This window comes from Saccoglossus kowalevskii, chromosome 18 (genome assembly GCF_978046115.1).
Source record: "Saccoglossus kowalevskii chromosome 18, keSacKowa6.1, whole genome shotgun sequence".
Taxonomy (NCBI): domain Eukaryota; kingdom Metazoa; phylum Hemichordata; class Enteropneusta; family Harrimaniidae; genus Saccoglossus; species Saccoglossus kowalevskii.
Window position 1 is genome coordinate 18,084,113 of NC_140658.1, and position 18,806 is coordinate 18,102,918.

The window sequence follows — 18,806 nt, forward strand, 5'->3', positions numbered from 1 at the left end:
TATGTCATGCAAGAAGCCAACTCTAGAGGGCGCTACATACAGTCATACAATCTCAATACAAATTTGCTACACAGGCTAAAACCCTAATCTCTAACTATTCTATTGACTATGATTCATTTGCATTTATGTTAATTAACATTTATTGCAATTATGAGGTGTGTAGAATGTTGAATAATGTCAACATGTTATGTCTTTATTATGAAATAAAAATACTGGTAACATTTCTCATTAGAGTTGCTCATCCTTCTGTTCTTGCTTGTCTAATTAATGATTAAAGGACGGCAGTCGTCGTGTCGCGTCCTGTTCGATATGGGACTCATAGCGACATATACAACGCGTGTAAAATACATTGTTTATTCACATGAATTTTGAACACGCTCTACGCGATGACCACTGCGCTTTAAAGTGATAAAATAAATTTTCGTCATCAAAAGCCTTGTCACATTATAATCTATTGTTGCATTACTTGTACAGAATCCTGGTGATTGTTTCTGTCGTGAGGGTTATTCCGGTGCTCATTGTGACAGATGTGCTCGTGGTTACAAGGGATTTCCTGACTGTCAGAAGTGTCCATGTAGTATTGCTGGTAGTGTCAACGAAGATGTTTGTGAGCCTCCATGTGTATGTAAGGTACGTACCAACATAATGCAGTCAAACCTCAGTTAATGACTGCACACACACTAGTGACCCCTTTTTGGTAGTCTTAAAGCATAATGTATGAACAACTTTTTATAAAGACAACCTACCACCCTTTCAGCAAAATGTTTGCCCTTTGTTCAGAGACTAAAATAATACATGGCATTCTGTTATATAACAATTTCTCATTTCAAGTCAAACTTATTTGACTTTGATTTTCTCAAGTAAATGTATTTTTGTTGCAACTGTACCATCATATTATTTTCTGGACAAGTATTATGTCAAATACATGAGTTGGTGATCCATAAAAAAAAAAAGATTCCAACCTTTATATAAAGACCACTTGTTTATAAAAGCCCTTGTGGTGGCCACTGTACGCAGATTGCCATTATCGGGTTCTAACAAGAAAATAAAAATAACATATTTAGTATTTTATTTTATTTAAGTGAAAATAAAATCCAACGAATGTATCTGTTTCTCTCGTCAAAAATGAGTGAAAATAAATTGCACACAAGACACTCAAAAAGTTTTTTCAGCGTAAATAAATTTCAGCTGAAATGAAATATATTTTAGAGTAACAAGCAGAATCTTGTACCAAAATATTGGTGTAACAAAATATGGTGGGAATGATTAAGTTACGTGTCTTCTCTGTTCATGCTCGTCGTCATCCAAATATTATAGTTTTAATATCTTGTTTCTATAAAAAAAATGTTGATATAATCAAAAACAAAACCCAATATCAAATTCTGTCTACTTAGATAAAAATTGACACAAGAAATGAGAATTATTGGCACCAAATAATTAGTAAAAAAATGTGATGAAAAGGATAATGAATGTTTATTTTATGTCTCTGCAGGCTAATGTTGTTGGTGTTGATTGTGATGTATGTACACCTGGGTTTTTCAACCTAGCAGAGGACAATCCTAGTGGATGTACAGAGTGCTTCTGTTTTGGTATCACTGAAGTCTGTGTTAGTACAACACTTCCTAATGAACAGGTATTACACTTCTACATTACATTCATCATTATTTTAATTGTACATCTGCTACTGTAATTGTTACAGCGTGCCATAATTTTGCAGTATTGTGAATTCCCAAATATGAAATTATTACGTGGTATTTTCATGATTATGATCATAGTGAGAAAGTTTTAATAATTTTCATCATTTTGCTCAGCTCTGGGCCTATGTTGAGTGGTTGGTTCACAAAAATGTATTAAAATTATTACAAGGACACCTGAAATGCACTCATAGTACGAAGTTGCAGCAACCACTGCAGCGGCCTCTGCACTTACCTGGCCTATGCGCTTACCTCTGCGCTTACCTCTGCGCTTACCTCTGCACTGGCCTCTGCACTGGCCTCTGCACTGGCCTCTGCACTGGCCTCTGCACAGGCCTCTGCACAGGCCTCTTCTATTTTGCGATATCCGTGCATTAACCTCATATTACCATATATCACATTGTTGCATGTAGACAAAGATTTATAAGATAAGGGATGCAACTTCTATGGTTATATATTAAGATCCAATTCTATGTGTTCATTCTTCGAATTCTAACCAGTTATATGACAGTACATGTATGCAGTGGACTCTTAAAAAGGTTTGATTGCGTAAAATTATCACAGTATTCAAAAATCGGATTAATCAATTTATTAATTGTATTTTTTTGTGTTTCTTAGATAACTCTTCAAGATGGTTGGACTATTACTGATAAAGCGTTTACCCAGCAGATGTTTGTAACAACAACTGAAGATGACAACTCAGTGTTGTCTGTTGTCTATGCTGATGCTAAAAGAGTTATTGGATCTGATGTATTATATTGGAGTGCTCCTCAAGAATATCTTGGAAATAAGGTAAGACTATTGATGATTGCATCCTGGGAAAACTTGCCTTGTGGTTCTGAATAGGGTAAGGCAACTCTATTGTTCATTGCACCCTGGGAAGCATTGTCTAGTGGTTCTGAATAGGGTAAGGCAACTCTATTGTTCATTGCACCCTGGGAAGCATTGTCTAGTGGTTATGAATAGGGTAAGGCAACTCTATTGTTCATTGCACCCTGGGAAGCATTGTCTAGTGGTTATGAATAGGGTAAGGCAACTCTATTGTTCATTGCACCCTGGGAAGCATTGTCTAGTGGTTAGGAATAGGGTAAGGCAACTCTATTGTTCATTGCACCCTGGGAAGCATTGTCTGGTGGTTTGGAATATGACAATATACAACTCTACTACCAATTGCAACAATGTGAGAAAACTATTTAACTTCACCGCCATATTGTTACAAACACTAAAACATTAACATTATGATGATGATATATGATAACGATGCAATAATCATTTTTGTATTTCGGGCAAAATTCAAATCAGTCACATAAATTTTAGGGTGCTATTTTATCAGACTTTATGGTGTTATTTTGTGTTTTGTTCTTTCAGTTGAAGTCTTATGGAGGAGTGTTAACATATACAGTGGGCTATGACATCATAGATGGTGTGAATATATCTACACCAATTTTGGACTCGGATGTTATCGTAAAGGTAATGTGATAAATTCAACAATTTATGCATAATAATTAAATTACAATTTGTCTAAAAATTAATAATGACATATAGGTGTCTTCACCTGAGGTGTTCTAACATAACATATACAGTTCTTAAAACTGTTTTGGAGGTAACTATGTATTATTATGTTTGTGTTGGAAAAATGATAATGGAGAAATGTTAGTAATAGGTGATTTTCCGTACAATTGCGAGATCTCGCGAGATGTATGAAAGACGCGCGTCGAACATCTGCTGCAAAAGTCAAACGATTTGATTTTGAACTAGAATTTCTTTATTTCGTAACTCGCATCGACCGACCGATCTTCGACAGAGGAATATTGCTTCGGAATACCCTTACTTGATCGAAAATGCCCATCATGAAAAGTGGGCAGCACATGATTAAGCATGGAAATGTCCATCAAAATACTTCGCGTTTGTCGAATCCCACGCGATGTTTGACGCCATTACGACGCTATGACCTTTGTTTGTCCTGTTTTTACGTTTGATTTCACGCATAACGCGTGATTCTCGCAGTGAATGGAAAATGGTCTATTGTTTGCGTGATGGAAAATTTACATTAGGTTTAAATTAGTCTCGGCTTAGATGCCCTGTTTGTGAGTGAATCCAACAATTGGATTTGCAATGTAAGGGATACACAAAAGTTTGTTTTGAGTGACAAATTATATTGCAGCTTGATATGAAGTTTAAAATGTTGCAAACTCGTTTTGGATACTTTGTATTTGTACGCTGTAAAAGTTGTGTTTATCCTAAAATCACAAACTGATACAAATAAACACCATTCTATGTCTGGTTCAACAAAATTTTGAAGCTAAACAATATTGACTTTAGTGTTCCACTTGGTAAGGCTATAAAAAAAGAAAAATATTTCTGGTAAATTGTTTTTCAAAAATGAGGCACTGAGGTGATTTTTTAGCTCCGCTGTCGACTTTGTCAAGCGGAGCTTATCATATGAGTGATTGTCGTCGTCTGTGTCAATGTTTTACTTTTTCGACTTCTTCTTGAAAACTACAAGCCTGAATGCTTTGATACTTAATGTATATGTACCTTTGGTGGACCTCTCTCAGATTTTATCAACATTTCATGATGATATCTTCAATTCTCTAATTTTGGTGAATATTTTTGTCATTTTTGGTAAAAAGTGATATTTTCAACTTCTTGTTAAAAACCGCAAGTCCAATTGCTTTGATATTACATATATAGATACTACATGTGGACCTCTCTCAGATTTGTTCTGTTTGTAATGATATCTTTAATTGTCTAATTTTGGTGAATATTTTTGTCATTTTTGGTAAAAAGTGATATTTTCGACTTCTTGTTGAAAACCGCAAGTGCAATTGCTTTGATATTACATATATAGGTACTACATGTGGACCTCTCTCAGATTTGTTCATTTTGTAATGATATCTTTAATTTTCTAATTTTGGTGAATATTTTTGTCATTTTTGGTAAAAAGTGATATTTTCGACTTCTTGTTGAAAACCGCAAGTGCAATTGCTTTGATATTACATATATAGGTACTACATGTGGACCTCTCTCAGATTTGTTCATTTTGTAATGATATCTTTAATTTTCTAATTTTGGTGAATATTTTTGTCATTTTTGGTAAAAAGTGATATTTTCGACTTCTTGTTGAAAACCACAAGTGCAATTGCTTTGATATTACATATATAGGTACTACATGTGGACCTCTCTCAGATTTGTTCATTTTGTAATGATATCTTTAATTTTCTAATTTTGGTGAATATTTTTGTCATTTTTGGTAAAAAGTGATATTTTCGACTTCTTGTTGAACAGCAAGTCCTATTGCTTTGATATTACATATATAGGTACTACATGTGGACCTCTCTCAGATTTGTTCATTTTGTAATGATATCTTTAATTTTCTAATTTTGGTGAATATTTTTGTCATTTTTGGTAAAAAGTGATATTTTCGACTTCTTGTTGAACAGCAAGTCCTGTTGCTTTGTTTTTAAATATATAGGTACTACGTGTGGACTTCTTTCAGATTTGTCCCGTTTCTTTTTAGCTCCGCTGTCGATTATTTTTGTAATTTTTGGTAAAAAGTGATATTTTCGACTTCTTGTTAAAAACCGCAAGTCCAATTGCTTTGATTATTATACATATAGGTACTACATGTGGACCTCTCTCAGATTTTTAGCTCCGCTGTCGACTTTGTCGAGCGGAGCTTATCATATGAGTGATTGTCCGTCGTCGTCGTCCGTCGTCGTCGTCCGTGTCAATGTTTTACTTTTTCGACTTCTTCTTGAAAACTACAAGCCTACATGCTTTGATACTTGGTGTATATGTACCTTGGGTAGACCTCTCTTAGGTTTGTTCATTTCATGTTGATATCTTTAATTCTCTAATTTTGGTGAATATTTTTGTCATTTTTGGTAAAAACTGATATTTTCGACTTCTTGTTAAAAACCGCAAGTGCAATTGCTTTGATATTACATATATAGGTACTACATGTGGACCTCTCTCAGATTTGTTCATTTCGTGATGATATCTTCAATTCTCTAATTTTGGTGAATATTTTTGTCATTTTTGGTAAAAACTGATATTTTCGACTTCTTGTTAAAAACCGCAAGTGCAATTGCTTTGACATTACATATATAGGTACTACATGTGGACCTCTCTCAGATTTGTTCATTTTGTAATGATATCTTTAATTCTCTAATTTTGGTGAATATTTTTGTCATTTTTGGTAAAAACTGATATTTTCGACTTCTTGTTAAAAACCACAAGTGCAATTGCTTTGATATTACATATATAGGTACTACATGTGGACCTCTCTCAGATTTGTTCATTTTGTAATGATATCTTTAATTCTCTAATTTTGGTGAATATTTTTGTCATTTTTGGTAAAAAGTGATATTTTCGACTTCTTGTTGAAAACTGTAAGTCAGATTGCTTTGATACTATTCATATTGTTCATTTTCTAATGATGTCTTCAGTTCTTTAATTGAAATGTGCATTGCTAACAGCGGAGCTATCTCAGCCGATAGGCTGCTTGTTTCATTTTCTAATGATATCTTCTGTTCTTTAATTGCCATGTGCATTGCTAACAGCGGAGCTATCTCAGCTGACAGGCTGCTTGTTTTTGGTTAAAATATTTGATGGGGCTCAAATTTAGCCGATTTCATCAATTTGTCAATAGAGGGCGCTGAATACGGTGAGTGAAAAAAAAAAAGCAACCTGCACTTGCGTTGGTAGTATGCACCTACTGGCATCATGAGACTTTCATATTTTCTCAAATTACACGTACCATTTGATTCTCTATCCTTAGGGTGGTGATACAACAATAAAACAACGTCCTATCCGATGGGTGGTGCCAGGCAGATCGGAAACATTTGAGATTGCTTTCACTGAGCAGACTTGGTTCCATGAAGAGAGTGATCGTTATGTCAGCAAAGTGGAATTCATGTCATTACTGGCAAACTTGGAGAGTATTCTAATCAGAGCAACCTATCACACAGCACATCTAGACTCCAGAATATCTGACATTTCACTTGATATCGCTGCAGACAATGTCAACAACACCAATATCATGTCATCTGTGGAACAGTGTAATTGTCCATCAGGTTATGCTGGCCTCTCATGTGAGGTAAAACGCAGCTTATTATGTCATTATCAATTATATTCTTACAGCCAACTTATCTTACCTCCTCTACTGTCATGTGACAATATAGTTGGTTGACAGCGACAACTATATAGCGACAGGGTGTAATTCGGCATTCTCTAACCAGATATCAGCCAACCAAGAAACTTGTATATAAATCAGGTGTTGACAAAATATTCAAATACTATGTAGTTATCATCTTAGGTCAATTTAAATCCACGTGCTTGTGTTCAATCAGGTATCAAGGTTTATTACATTGCCTTAGTGCTAATATTATAAGGTGATCACACTTTTTCTTGATACGATTTTTTGTGGGAAAATATATTGTATCTAAATTCAATCAACCCATACATTTATCACAAGTGCTGCTTGGCACAAAAGTAATTAAGAAAAATAACATAATTGACAGGATTGGCTGTATATGGTTCCTTGTGGCTTTAACATAATAGGAGTTTGTGTTTATGCTGAAATAACTTGTTTGTCTGTAGGAATGTATTACTGGCTATCGCCGTATCAACGGTGAACTGTTTGAAGGGATTTGTGTACCATGTGACTGTAATGGACATGCTGCAGAATGTGATGACATCACAGGAGAGTGCATAGTAAGTTTCACATTCATGTTTGATACCCTCAGTGTTTTAAATTGCTCAGTCTAGTCAAGTATGTTTTCTTGTTGGTGTATTTTATTGTATGGGATTCATTGTTATGCTGTCACATCTGAAAAAAACTGTCATTTTCTCCACATTTCATTTATTTCTAGGAATGTCAACACAACACATATGGTACTAACTGTGAATTCTGTGTACCTGGTTACTATGGCGATGCAAATGTTGGTACCCCAGGAGATTGTAAACGATGTGCTTGCCCATTGAAAGAGTCTTCGAACAAGTATGATGTTTATAATCTTTTCTGTCACCTGATAAAATCACGTGATTACATTTCTGTCACCTGATAAAATCACGTGATTACATTTCTGTCACCTGATAAAATCACGTGATTACATTTCTGTCACCTGATAAAATCACATGATTACATTTCTGTCACCTGATAAAATCACATGATTACATTTCTGTCACCTGATAAAATCACATGATTACATTTCTGTCACCTGATAAAATCACATAATTACATTTCTGTCACATGACAGCGAATACATGAATGAATTTATTTTACCATAAATAAAATCAGAAAAAAAAAATTCAAAAGAGGTGAATAAATAAGGAAACAATTAACACAAAGTAGAAACAATTCTGAAATAAGCTGATCATGGTAAGGATCACGGAAACAGTTTTCTCAAAATATAAGTACCCCCCGGTAGCGTTCAGGCAAAGCTCCTCAGTGCGGACTAAAAAACACTAAGTATGGATTAAATCTGGCCCGTTTTTAAGACGCGATCCAGATCTTTAGCACAGGCTAACGAAGTGTGCGTGAACGTCTAGTGTGGGCTAAGCGCCATTGTATTCAATGTTCATTTGGAAGATTTACTATTATTTCATGAGTAGTCATTTCGGTATGCCATTTCCAACATGACGATCAACGCAAACACACATAGACTGTTCTCAAGATAAATGAATTAACGAGACTCTATGCTACTTCTTGTTATTCTGCAAGCTGTACTCACTGAATTTGTGTTGGTATTGTTTTATAACCGTAGAACTATCATGTATAACTTTCTAGTTAGCTCCGCTGTCGACTTTGTCGAGCGGAGCTTATCATATGAGTGATTGTCCGTCGTCGTCTGTCGTCGTCTGTCGTCGTCGTCCGTGTCAATGTTTTACTTTTTCGATTTCTTCTTGAAAACTACAAGCCTGAATGTTTTGATACTTGGTGTATATGTACCTTGGGTAGACCTCTCTTAGATTTGTTTATTTCATGTTGATATCTTTAATTCTCTAATTTTGGTGAATATTTTTGTCATTTTTAGTAAAAAGTGATATTTTCGACTTCTTGTTGAAAACCGCAAGTGCAATTGCTTTGATATTACATATATAGGTACTACATGTGGACCACTCTCAGATTTGTTCATTTTGTAATGATATCTTTAATTCTCTAATTTTGGTGAATATTTTTGTCATTTTTGGTAAAAAGTGATATTTTCGACTTCTTGTTGAAAACCGCAAGTCCAATTGCTTTGATATTACATATATAAGTACTACATGTCGACCTCTCTCAGATTTGTTCATTTTGTAATGATATCTTCAATTCTCTAATTTTGGTGAATATTTTTGTAATTTTTGGTAAAAAGTGATATTTTCGACTTCTTGTTGAAAACCGCAAGTCCAATTGCTTTGATATTACATATATAGGTACTACATGTGACCCTCTCTCAGATTTGTTCATTTTGTAATGATATCTTTAATTCTCTAATTTCGGTGAATATTTTTGTCATTTTTGGTAAAAAGTGATATTTTCGACTTCTTGTTAAAAACCGCAAGTCCAATTGCTTTGATATTACATATATAGTACCACATGTGGACCTCTCTCAGATTTGTTCATTTTGTAATGATATCTTTAATTCTCTAATTTTGGTGAATATTTTTGTCATTTTTGGTAAAAAGTGATATTTTCGACTTCTTGTTGAAAACCGCAAGTCCAATTGCTTTGATATTACATATATAAGTACTACATGTCGACCTCTCTCAGATTTGTTCATTTTGGAATGATATCTTCAATTCTCTAATTTTGGTGAATATTTTGTAATTTTTGGTAAAAAGTGATATTTTCGACTTCTTGTTGAAAACCGCAAGTCCAATTGCTTTGATATTACATATATAGGTACTACATGTGACCCTCTCTCAGATTTGTTCATTTTGTAATGATATCTTTAATTCTCTAATTTTGGTGAATATTTTTGTAATTTTTGGTAAAAAGTGACATTTTTGACTTCTTGTTGAAAACCGCAAGTCCAATTGCTTTGATATTACATATATAGGTACTACATGTGACCCTCTCTCAGATTTGTTCATTTTGTAATGATATCTTTAATTCTCTAATTTCGGTGAATATTTTTGTAATTTTTGGTAAAAAGTGATATTTTCAACTTCTTGTTGAAAACTGCAAGTCCAATTGCTTTGATATTACATATATAGGTACTACATGTGGACCTCTCTCAGATTTGTTCATTTCATAATGATATCTTTAATTCTCTAATTTTGATGAATATTTTTGTAATTTTTGGTAAAAAGTGATATTTTCGACTTCTTGTTGAAAACCGCAAGTCCGATTGCTTTGATATATTATACATATAGGTACTACATGTGGACCTCTCTCAGATTTGTTCATTTTCTAATGATATCTTCTGTTCTTTAATTGCCATGTGCATTGCTAACAGCGGAGCTATCTCAGCCGACAGGCTGCTTGTTACTGTACTAGTAATTATAACTAAAATGAATGAAGATTGTTATATATTCTTAGCAAGTTTGGGCATTACTTAGCCCGTGCTAACTGCTGTTTCGTCCTGTGCGCGAACGCATTTGGGTCTATCCAATATGCAAACATATGAGATAAGGTTAAATCGTAGCCTGTTCTTCGTGTAGCATGAATACTATTTTTAGACGAGTTCATAATTCAATTTGTACATGTACTTAATGTAGTAATAATAATATTATATACTTAAAATACATAATGCAAACATACTGGATTACATGTTGAAAAGGTGTCAGTTAATATTGTTTTAAATCTATGTCTGTTACGAGTTTGATTGATTGATTTTCCAAATTTTATTTATATACCAGTAATCAGCAATCATTCTATCACCTGATGCAAGTACCCGGTACATATTAATGATTAGTGTGTTTTAAATTGAGCTCGTATGGTAGTGTGAGTGTATTGTATTAACTGTATTTTTGTGATGTTTAGTTTCAGTCCAACTTGTCAAGAGGGTGGAGATACTGATAGTTTTTATTGTGATCAATGTCAGCCTGGATATGAAGGACCAAGATGTGATAGGTAATATTAAGTTTATAGGATTCATGACTGTTTACCTTTTGTTCGTTTGGAGAATATTTTCTTGATTATTGCCTGCTGACACTTTTTTTTTCATCTTGTCTAATCGCTGGAGGCTTTCAGCAGGTGATACGGATATCTTAAATATTTAACAAATTCTAATGTGATGAGTTATTTTTATATTCTTTGTTGCTAGGTGCTCAGATGGTTACTATGGTAACCCATTAGTTTTGAATGATACCTGCAAACCCTGTATGTTTAATTGTAATAACAACCTTGATGTCAATTCGGAAGGGAATTGTAATAGCATCAGTGGTGAGTGTCTGAAATGCATCAACAATACAGCGGGTGCATATTGTGGGAGATGCATTGATGGTTACTATGGTGATGCTATTGTGGAAAAGAACTGTCAAGGTAAGTTACAACAATATGGCACATCAAAAAGAATTTGATTATCATATAATCTCAAACAAGTTTACTCCATCACACCTTTCTGATAAAGATTGTGAACTGTTTTAATTTTGTGTCTGAAGTTTGTAGAACTTTGTTTCGGAATATCATAAAATAATCGAAATTGGCATTGTAACTTTTTCTACATTCTAATTGGATTACTATTAAACTTGTATATATGGTTAATCTGTATGCATAGATAACCCTATATTTAAAATGTTAGTCTTCACACGTGTTCGTCAAAACATTTTTGATCATTTCCATCACATGTTTTATGGAAAAATAAATATAACCTAATTTGGTCATAGTTTTGATAGAGAAATACATTTTGTTATTCCAGTTTGTCAGTGTTATCGTCCCGGTGCAGTAACTGAGATATGTGACCACCGTACTGGGCAATGTGAATGTAAACCACACGTCATTGGACAGCATTGCAACATATGTGAGGTAAGAAATGAATAGGTATACCATAAAAAAAATAATTTAGATTCTGATTTCTTTTCTAATTGTGCCGGTGTTCCTACAACTGGTTCTGTGTTAAGTTTGTAATGGCACAGTGATTACTTGTTCACCTCCCTTCAGGGAGGTTGTGAGTTTGACTAATTCATCAGTGTTATTCTGAGTACAACCTGTACTGCCTACTAAACACACATTATTCAGTTTGGGGGACTAGTTCACATGTGGTTTTGCTTTGAAAACAAAGAAATGTCAGGGAGACATCATTGACTTTCAGTGTCACCTTGCACAAAAAAACTTCAAATATGTAATGAATAAATATGAAACATGTAGCAGAATGTGTTGTGTGTACAAGTTTTTTTTGTACATCTAGCACAAAAAATTGTAGAATTCGCTATTCAGTAAAAGAGCAGTATCAGCATTTGTTTTGTTTTTATCACCACTCATTTGAACATTTAAATTTTACTTTATATGGGATAAGCCAAATCCACCAACATTGATGTGTTCCAGGTTAATTACACCACATTCAAACACTTTCCTTTGTTTGCACTGAACCCAAAATTGCTATAGCAACGGAAATAGAATTTTTACACTGAACTCAAATGTATGCACAGCACAAACCAATTTTTCCACCATTTAGGTGTTACTACTACGAACCAGTATTTGTTCCCGTGATATGCCAGTTATTTCATTAAGAATTGAATCTAGATACTCATGCCTCAATTCATTGTAATGCTGACAGTCAAACAACAAATGCATTTCGTCCTCAACAACGTTTGCATCACAAAATTTACAGATTCGTTCACTTACAGGCTCGTGTCTAAATCGCCCAGTCTCAATACGGAGAGGCAAAATGCCCATGCGCAGTTGAGCTAATAGCGACCTTTGATATAATATGATTCTTTCCTTTTCACAATTACAGACTGGATATTGGGATATCTTGTCAGCTCAGGGATGTAATCCCTGTAACTGTAATCTTATTGGTTCGTTAGGAGTAGAATGTGACATCATCCAGGGTCAGTGTTACTGTAAACCTGGTGTACAAGGAAGAACATGCGACCATTGTTTGTCTGGATACTATAACTTTACTGAAGACGGATGTACATGTGAGTCATTATTACAAATTTCAATTAGATTAATGGGATATTTATGATTTCTCTGAAACCAATTATAGGAAATATTTATTTTAGCTGGAATTAATTTTCACTAAAAAGACTTTTTGGGTGTTTTATGTGAATTTCATTTTCATTGATTTTTGATGAGTTGAATGTAAAATAGACGAAAAAAAGTAAATTCACTGGATATTATTTTCACTGAATCATTCCTCCAGCGAAGATAACAAAAATTAATTCCAAGTGAAAATAAAGTAAATTACAGTAACATGCTTTGTACTGATCTGAGGACTAATTACATTCATGGGTGAAATGCAATGGTTTTGGCAGAAGTTGATAGGGAGATTTAGAAAAATGAAGTGGCATCTGCCCACATACTCACATACAGTTCTGGTTGAAGTTGAATTACATTTGTTATGAAATATGTTGATTTTGGCTAAAGTTGATTAAGATGAACTGATATCCACACACATTCACGCTTACTATTCTGAGATCTCTGGTGTTCTATACCAATTTCTTTATAACCCGGATGATCTAATCTGTGTGCAGCTTTTATATCTGTCTCTGTGTGATTGTAGCAACATGTATTATGTGATGTCTTGTGTTTTTTTATCTAGTATGTGATTGTGAGAGAACTGGTGGATCATGTGATGCACAGACTGGGGAATGTATCTGTCCACCCAATACCATTGGTATGCGATGTGAACAGTGTGCACCTGACACCTGGGGCTATGACCAAATATCTGGATGCAAGGTAACAATCACTCATTATCTATATTTAGAAATCACATGAATTGACTTAATTGTGTTCCATTTGCCTTGAATCTGTGTAACGTTACAAATTTAAGTTTTACATTTATCAGGAACTTTAGTAGAATAGACATGTAAATAGTACTATGAATTAAATATGTATATATAATCTACTGGACCTCAAAAATGTACACACATTATGCATCATCAGTGTAAATTAATGGATATATACATGTTCCAGGGCTACCAGGTATAAACATGTAAGATGGTGTTGACCCCCGGTTCATTCATGTAAATGTGCGTAACAATATTTATAGTATAGTGTTGACATTGTAATATTTGTCTTTGTTTAGATGTGTAACTGCAGTGAAGATGGTTCATCTGGATCTCAGTGTAACATTATTACTGGACAGTGTGATTGTCTGGCTGATTACAGAGGTAGAGAATGTAACCAGTGTCAGTTTGGATTTCGAGACTTCCCTAGATGCCGTGAATGTAAATGTAACAATAAAGGCACTGATGATACTGGTTGTAATGAAGATGGTTTGTGTGGATGTTCTGATGAGGGACAGTGTGAATGCAAGGTAAATGTACAATGCAACGCTACACTGTGTTTCGTACTCCACCTTGTTTAATCTCAAGATATCTAGTCATTCAAGATTTCATGCTACCACTATTTTACTGAAGACATTTCTTCATTTTATTAAACTATTTTCTTCTCCAGGACCATGTTACCGGCAAGAGGTGCAATAAATGTGTAGAGTATAGTTTTGGATTACGTGAAGACTTAGCCACTGGGTGTACCGAATGCTTCTGTTTTGGCATCACTAAAGTCTGTCAACAAGCAGATTACGTCAGAGATCAGGTGACTATGAATATATCTGCATATCATTAAATTCTGTCCTATGATTGGATAATCTTCAACCATACATTATGTGTGTCTGATACTCATACGAGTGATTGTCTGTCGTCATCTACGTCAACTTTTTCGACTGCTTCTTGAAAACTTCAAGTCTGATTGCTTTTATACTTAGTGTGCATGTACCTCAGATGGACCTCTCTCTGATTTGTTCAGTTTGTGATGATATCTTCAATTTTCTAATTTCGATGAATATTTTTGTAATTTTTTGGTAAAAAGTGATACTTTCGACTACTTGTTAAAAACTGCAAGTCTGATTGCTTTGATATTATACATTATTCATTTGGTGATATCTTCAATTCTCAAATCGAAATATAAATTGCTAACAGTGGAACTCTCAGCCGAGAGACGGCTAGTTTAAATATAAATTTGTTTGCTCCCATTTTGATGCGAGTAAACTAATCACAAATTTTTTCTTTAAATATTTGTTTTCATAGATTGTTGTAACTGCTGCAGACAATGGTTTCTTTGTTAGCGATGATCGTAGCATCGTGCAAACTCAAGCTGGTGTAGTGTTTACTCCAGATGAAGTACGCTTGAATGCTACAGCGACCCTCAACTCGTTAGACACACCAACAACTTTATACTGGAATCTACCACAAATATTTCTTGGAAATAAGGTATTTATCATATACATATATACGTGAAAGTGAAATCCACACATCAAGGAACAACTTCTAACAGCTATTTCTGTCTTGTAACCTGAATTGCTTATTTCCTGCTGTGTTATCATATACTGTTGTAGAAATTGATGGCTATAAATTTAACAGAAACAAATTTAATGAAATATGAAGGTTTTGGGGCAGGAAAAGTTTGTGTTATAAAAATAATGTTGGAGTGCAGTACTTAATATATTTTTCATAATTTGACTATACATAATGATTCTGCTTAGGAAGAAGGTGTAATCTAACTGAAAGTCTGTATTGGGAGAAGTGTGCTCTGAGTTTATCTTTTGAGGTCTTGAGCTTCAACAATTTTGTTCCTAGTCGAGAAATTATTTATCTTTTCAGCCAATAAAAATAGCTATTTGTCTGTTTCCATCCACAGATTACTGCATATGGTGGTCGTCTGCGATACTCTGTACAATATTCAGGCATTGATATCGGTGAAGATACAGTTTTTGATATTCTAATCAAAGGTCCCCAGCAGACTCTGGTCAAGCAATTATTGAACCCATTTGTTGGAGTTCCACAGACATATGATTTGGAGCTTGTAGAGGTTTGTATTATGAGAATCACAATTTAACACTATTAAATTACTCACAAATTATTTCCAGGAAATCGTCAAATTGTTGTTACCATGGTAACAAGAATGAGAGTTCACTTTTTCATGTGCTTGATGTAACCTAATGTGCAATGAGAATAGCACATTTATCGTGTTATTTTATTCTCCACATTTTTCACAAGTCATCCATTTTCGCTTTATATTAATCCGTATTTTACTATCCTAGTACAAATATTAATAAGTCAAAGATGCAGTGATTTGTTGTTTTGACTGTTACTTATAGCGGGAGGGTTGTCACCTGCGCATACGCGAGAATTGAGTCCCAAGCGACGATAACAACACATGCTAAAAACGCAAAGGCCCATGGGTAGATGACACACTATGGCCATCTGACGTATGCGCAGGTGATGACTCCCCTGCTTTAATATAGGACAGGTGAACTTGACCCTGAACAATCGTTTTATCTGTGCACATGTGCAACCCTTTATGTAGTTTCATTCTAACTGTCATGTTACAATTATGGTATTTGACCTATTTAAGGAGTACAATCATGATATATGTAGATAATGCTACATAAATGCAAGTATACAACTGGATTTCTAATTTATCTTTCTTCATTGCAGACTGAGTGGCAATTACGTGATGCTGAGAAAGCACCTCGTGACCTCTTTATGATGGTTCTACAGAATATACAGTCTATAATGATTAGAGCCACATACAGCAAGGACACAATACAATCTGTGTAAGAATACTTTAAATGCTGTATGCATTAACCTTTTCACTCCCAGACTTTCTTGCCAAAATTTGTCTGCGTTTTTTCTTTCTTATATTATTCTTCAATATTTCTGAAAATGAACTCTTTATTTTGGAAAAAATTAAGTTAATTTTCAGTTTTAACTAAAAAAATTTGGCTATTGATTTATTGATGGCATAATGAAAATTCTTAGGTCTGCTTCAGTTTTAATTTGTAAAAGAAAAATAGCAATACCTATTTTGTATCTACAGTGAGATTAGCTATATTTTTGGTGGAAATGCTCACTCATAAAGATAAAATCACAGTAGAAAAATTTGCAGTAAGTATCTCTATGGGTATTGTGCAAAATCTTGCTGAAACATATACTGACACACAGGGGTTTTTCTAGAAAAAAACTGCTAGAGGGAGCACTGCAATTCAGTGGCGCCACCAAGTGGGGGAGATAGGGTTCTCCCTACCAGGGTGTCGAGTTTTTGATAATTTTAAGTTAAAATGGAGCATTCAATCACAGTTGAAGACTGGTCATTCAGAATTTTATGGTTGCCAGAGGATCTTTTCCCCAGGGTAAGGGGGCGCATTGCCATGGAATGGGGGCACTGCGCCCCTGTTCGCTTGTTTTGATTTTTTATGCGCATGACTGCTTCAAATATTATTACTTAATGACATTGATTGTGATCATGCTATCGTTTATGATCTTGACATTGATTATGACTGATTATGATTAGGTTAATGGCTTTGATTACAATTCCATATTTGTTCTATTAGTAGCACATGTGCTTACGTAAATTAGTAAATGATGTGTCTATAGTAAAAAAAAAATGTGTATTTGAAATGATCCAGCAGACGATAAATGCAAAATAGGCTTTTAAATAGAGCAAGATAGTAGTGACATTGATTACAACATTGATTATAATAGTGACACTGATTTTGATTTGTGTCTAGGTTACGTGATGTCAGCATGGAAGTTGGAATACCAAGATCAGATAATCCATCCTTGAGTGATGCATTGGGTGTGGAATCTTGTGAATGTCCAGTTGGATACATTGGTATTTCATGTGAGGTGAGAAAAACTTGAAATATTCTCAGCTTTTCTGATTATATTACTATTACCGTAATTTGGTAAATTTATCTTGTTCATGGATCAGTGAAAGTAAGTAGCATCGTACTGGAGAACAGAAAACTGAAATTGGCTGACAACTCTCTTGACATACCCCAATGGTGTAGTTTTAAGCTTTCTGTGAGAGTCTGTTGAGATGATAATTTAACACATGATAATTTATGCCTAGATGCAATAAACCATTTTTCATTCGCTGCGAGAATCACATCAAAACATCGCATTAGATTCAACAAACGTGAAAGAATTTCTATGCTCAATAATGTGCTATACACATTTACTGGTAATTGTCAATTTTGATGAAGTAAGAGTATCTTAATGCCATATTTTCCTTTGAAAAATTATTAGTATTGAACTATAAAAACAGAAATTCAGGTTCAAAATTAAGTTCACGATTTTCACGTATTACGAAAAATCTAACAGTGGATGGAAAATCATCTATATCTTGTAACCTTTTACTTAGGAGTGTGCTGCTGGCTATGTACGTGTATCTAACGGACCATACCTCGGATCTTGTAGACCATGCACTTGTAATGAACATGGGAGTATGTGTGATCCTAACACTGGAATATGTGAGGTAAGTTGGTATATATAATGGGGAAATTGTCTGTCATTGTTATCGTTGTTTGTGTCATTAATCGAGCAAATAATCAAATCTAGGCTTTTGTATGTACACAGAAATATACAAGATAAATTTGTACATGTAGGAATATATTGTTGATCTTATCAATAATTTTAACTACTATAAAAATACTTTATTTCACTTGGAATAATTTTCGCTATTTTAGCTAAAGGGACAATTCAGTGAAAATGAAATCCAGTATCCTAAATAAAATAAATCCTATATTTTTCATTCAACTTGTCCAAAAGCTGTGAAAATAAATTCCATACAAAACGTCATTTGAACAAAAATGAACACTGTACTGACATATGACAGTTTCACAATATGTTTGTGTTTTCTAGGATTGTCAAGATCATACTAGAGGTCCTATGTGTGAAACATGTGAAGAAGGTTACTATGGCAATGCTACTAATGGCACCCCTGATGATTGCCAACCATGTGCTTGTCCTTTGAAAGAGTCATCTAACAAGTAAGTTTACCAAGAAACCAATTTCCAATATGGCTGCTACCAACCATGTGTCAGACTTTTCTGTAAATAGTATAATTGTATAATGTTTAATTTCAACATCTACCAAATTGTGTTTATAATCTTTTACCAAAAAACACTGAGTTAGGGGGCTTTGTTGTTCTTGGAGGCATTTACTATGTCG

At 34.2% G+C, this 18,806-nt stretch overlaps 1 protein-coding gene across 1 annotated transcript in view; it reads left to right on the forward strand.

The window, feature by feature from the left end:
* The window catches only part of LOC100369691 (laminin subunit alpha-2-like), an 84,413-nt gene that overhangs the window by 28,997 nt on the left and 36,610 nt on the right, over positions 1-18,806 (forward strand). Inside the window, exons 9-28 of the mRNA XM_085492975.1 lie at positions 475-630; positions 1,493-1,633; positions 2,313-2,486; positions 3,063-3,164; positions 6,478-6,795; positions 7,299-7,412; positions 7,571-7,698; positions 10,669-10,758; positions 10,952-11,169; positions 11,546-11,652; positions 12,584-12,767; positions 13,391-13,527; positions 13,877-14,107; positions 14,248-14,388; positions 14,880-15,062; positions 15,490-15,660; positions 16,290-16,408; positions 17,363-17,480; positions 17,998-18,111; positions 18,498-18,625. Coding sequence (XP_085349101.1) covers positions 475-630; positions 1,493-1,633; positions 2,313-2,486; positions 3,063-3,164; positions 6,478-6,795; positions 7,299-7,412; positions 7,571-7,698; positions 10,669-10,758; positions 10,952-11,169; positions 11,546-11,652; positions 12,584-12,767; positions 13,391-13,527; positions 13,877-14,107; positions 14,248-14,388; positions 14,880-15,062; positions 15,490-15,660; positions 16,290-16,408; positions 17,363-17,480; positions 17,998-18,111; positions 18,498-18,625 — 3,074 coding nt within the window. The remainder of the gene's footprint in view (positions 1-474; positions 631-1,492; positions 1,634-2,312; positions 2,487-3,062; positions 3,165-6,477; positions 6,796-7,298; positions 7,413-7,570; positions 7,699-10,668; positions 10,759-10,951; positions 11,170-11,545; positions 11,653-12,583; positions 12,768-13,390; positions 13,528-13,876; positions 14,108-14,247; positions 14,389-14,879; positions 15,063-15,489; positions 15,661-16,289; positions 16,409-17,362; positions 17,481-17,997; positions 18,112-18,497; positions 18,626-18,806) is intronic.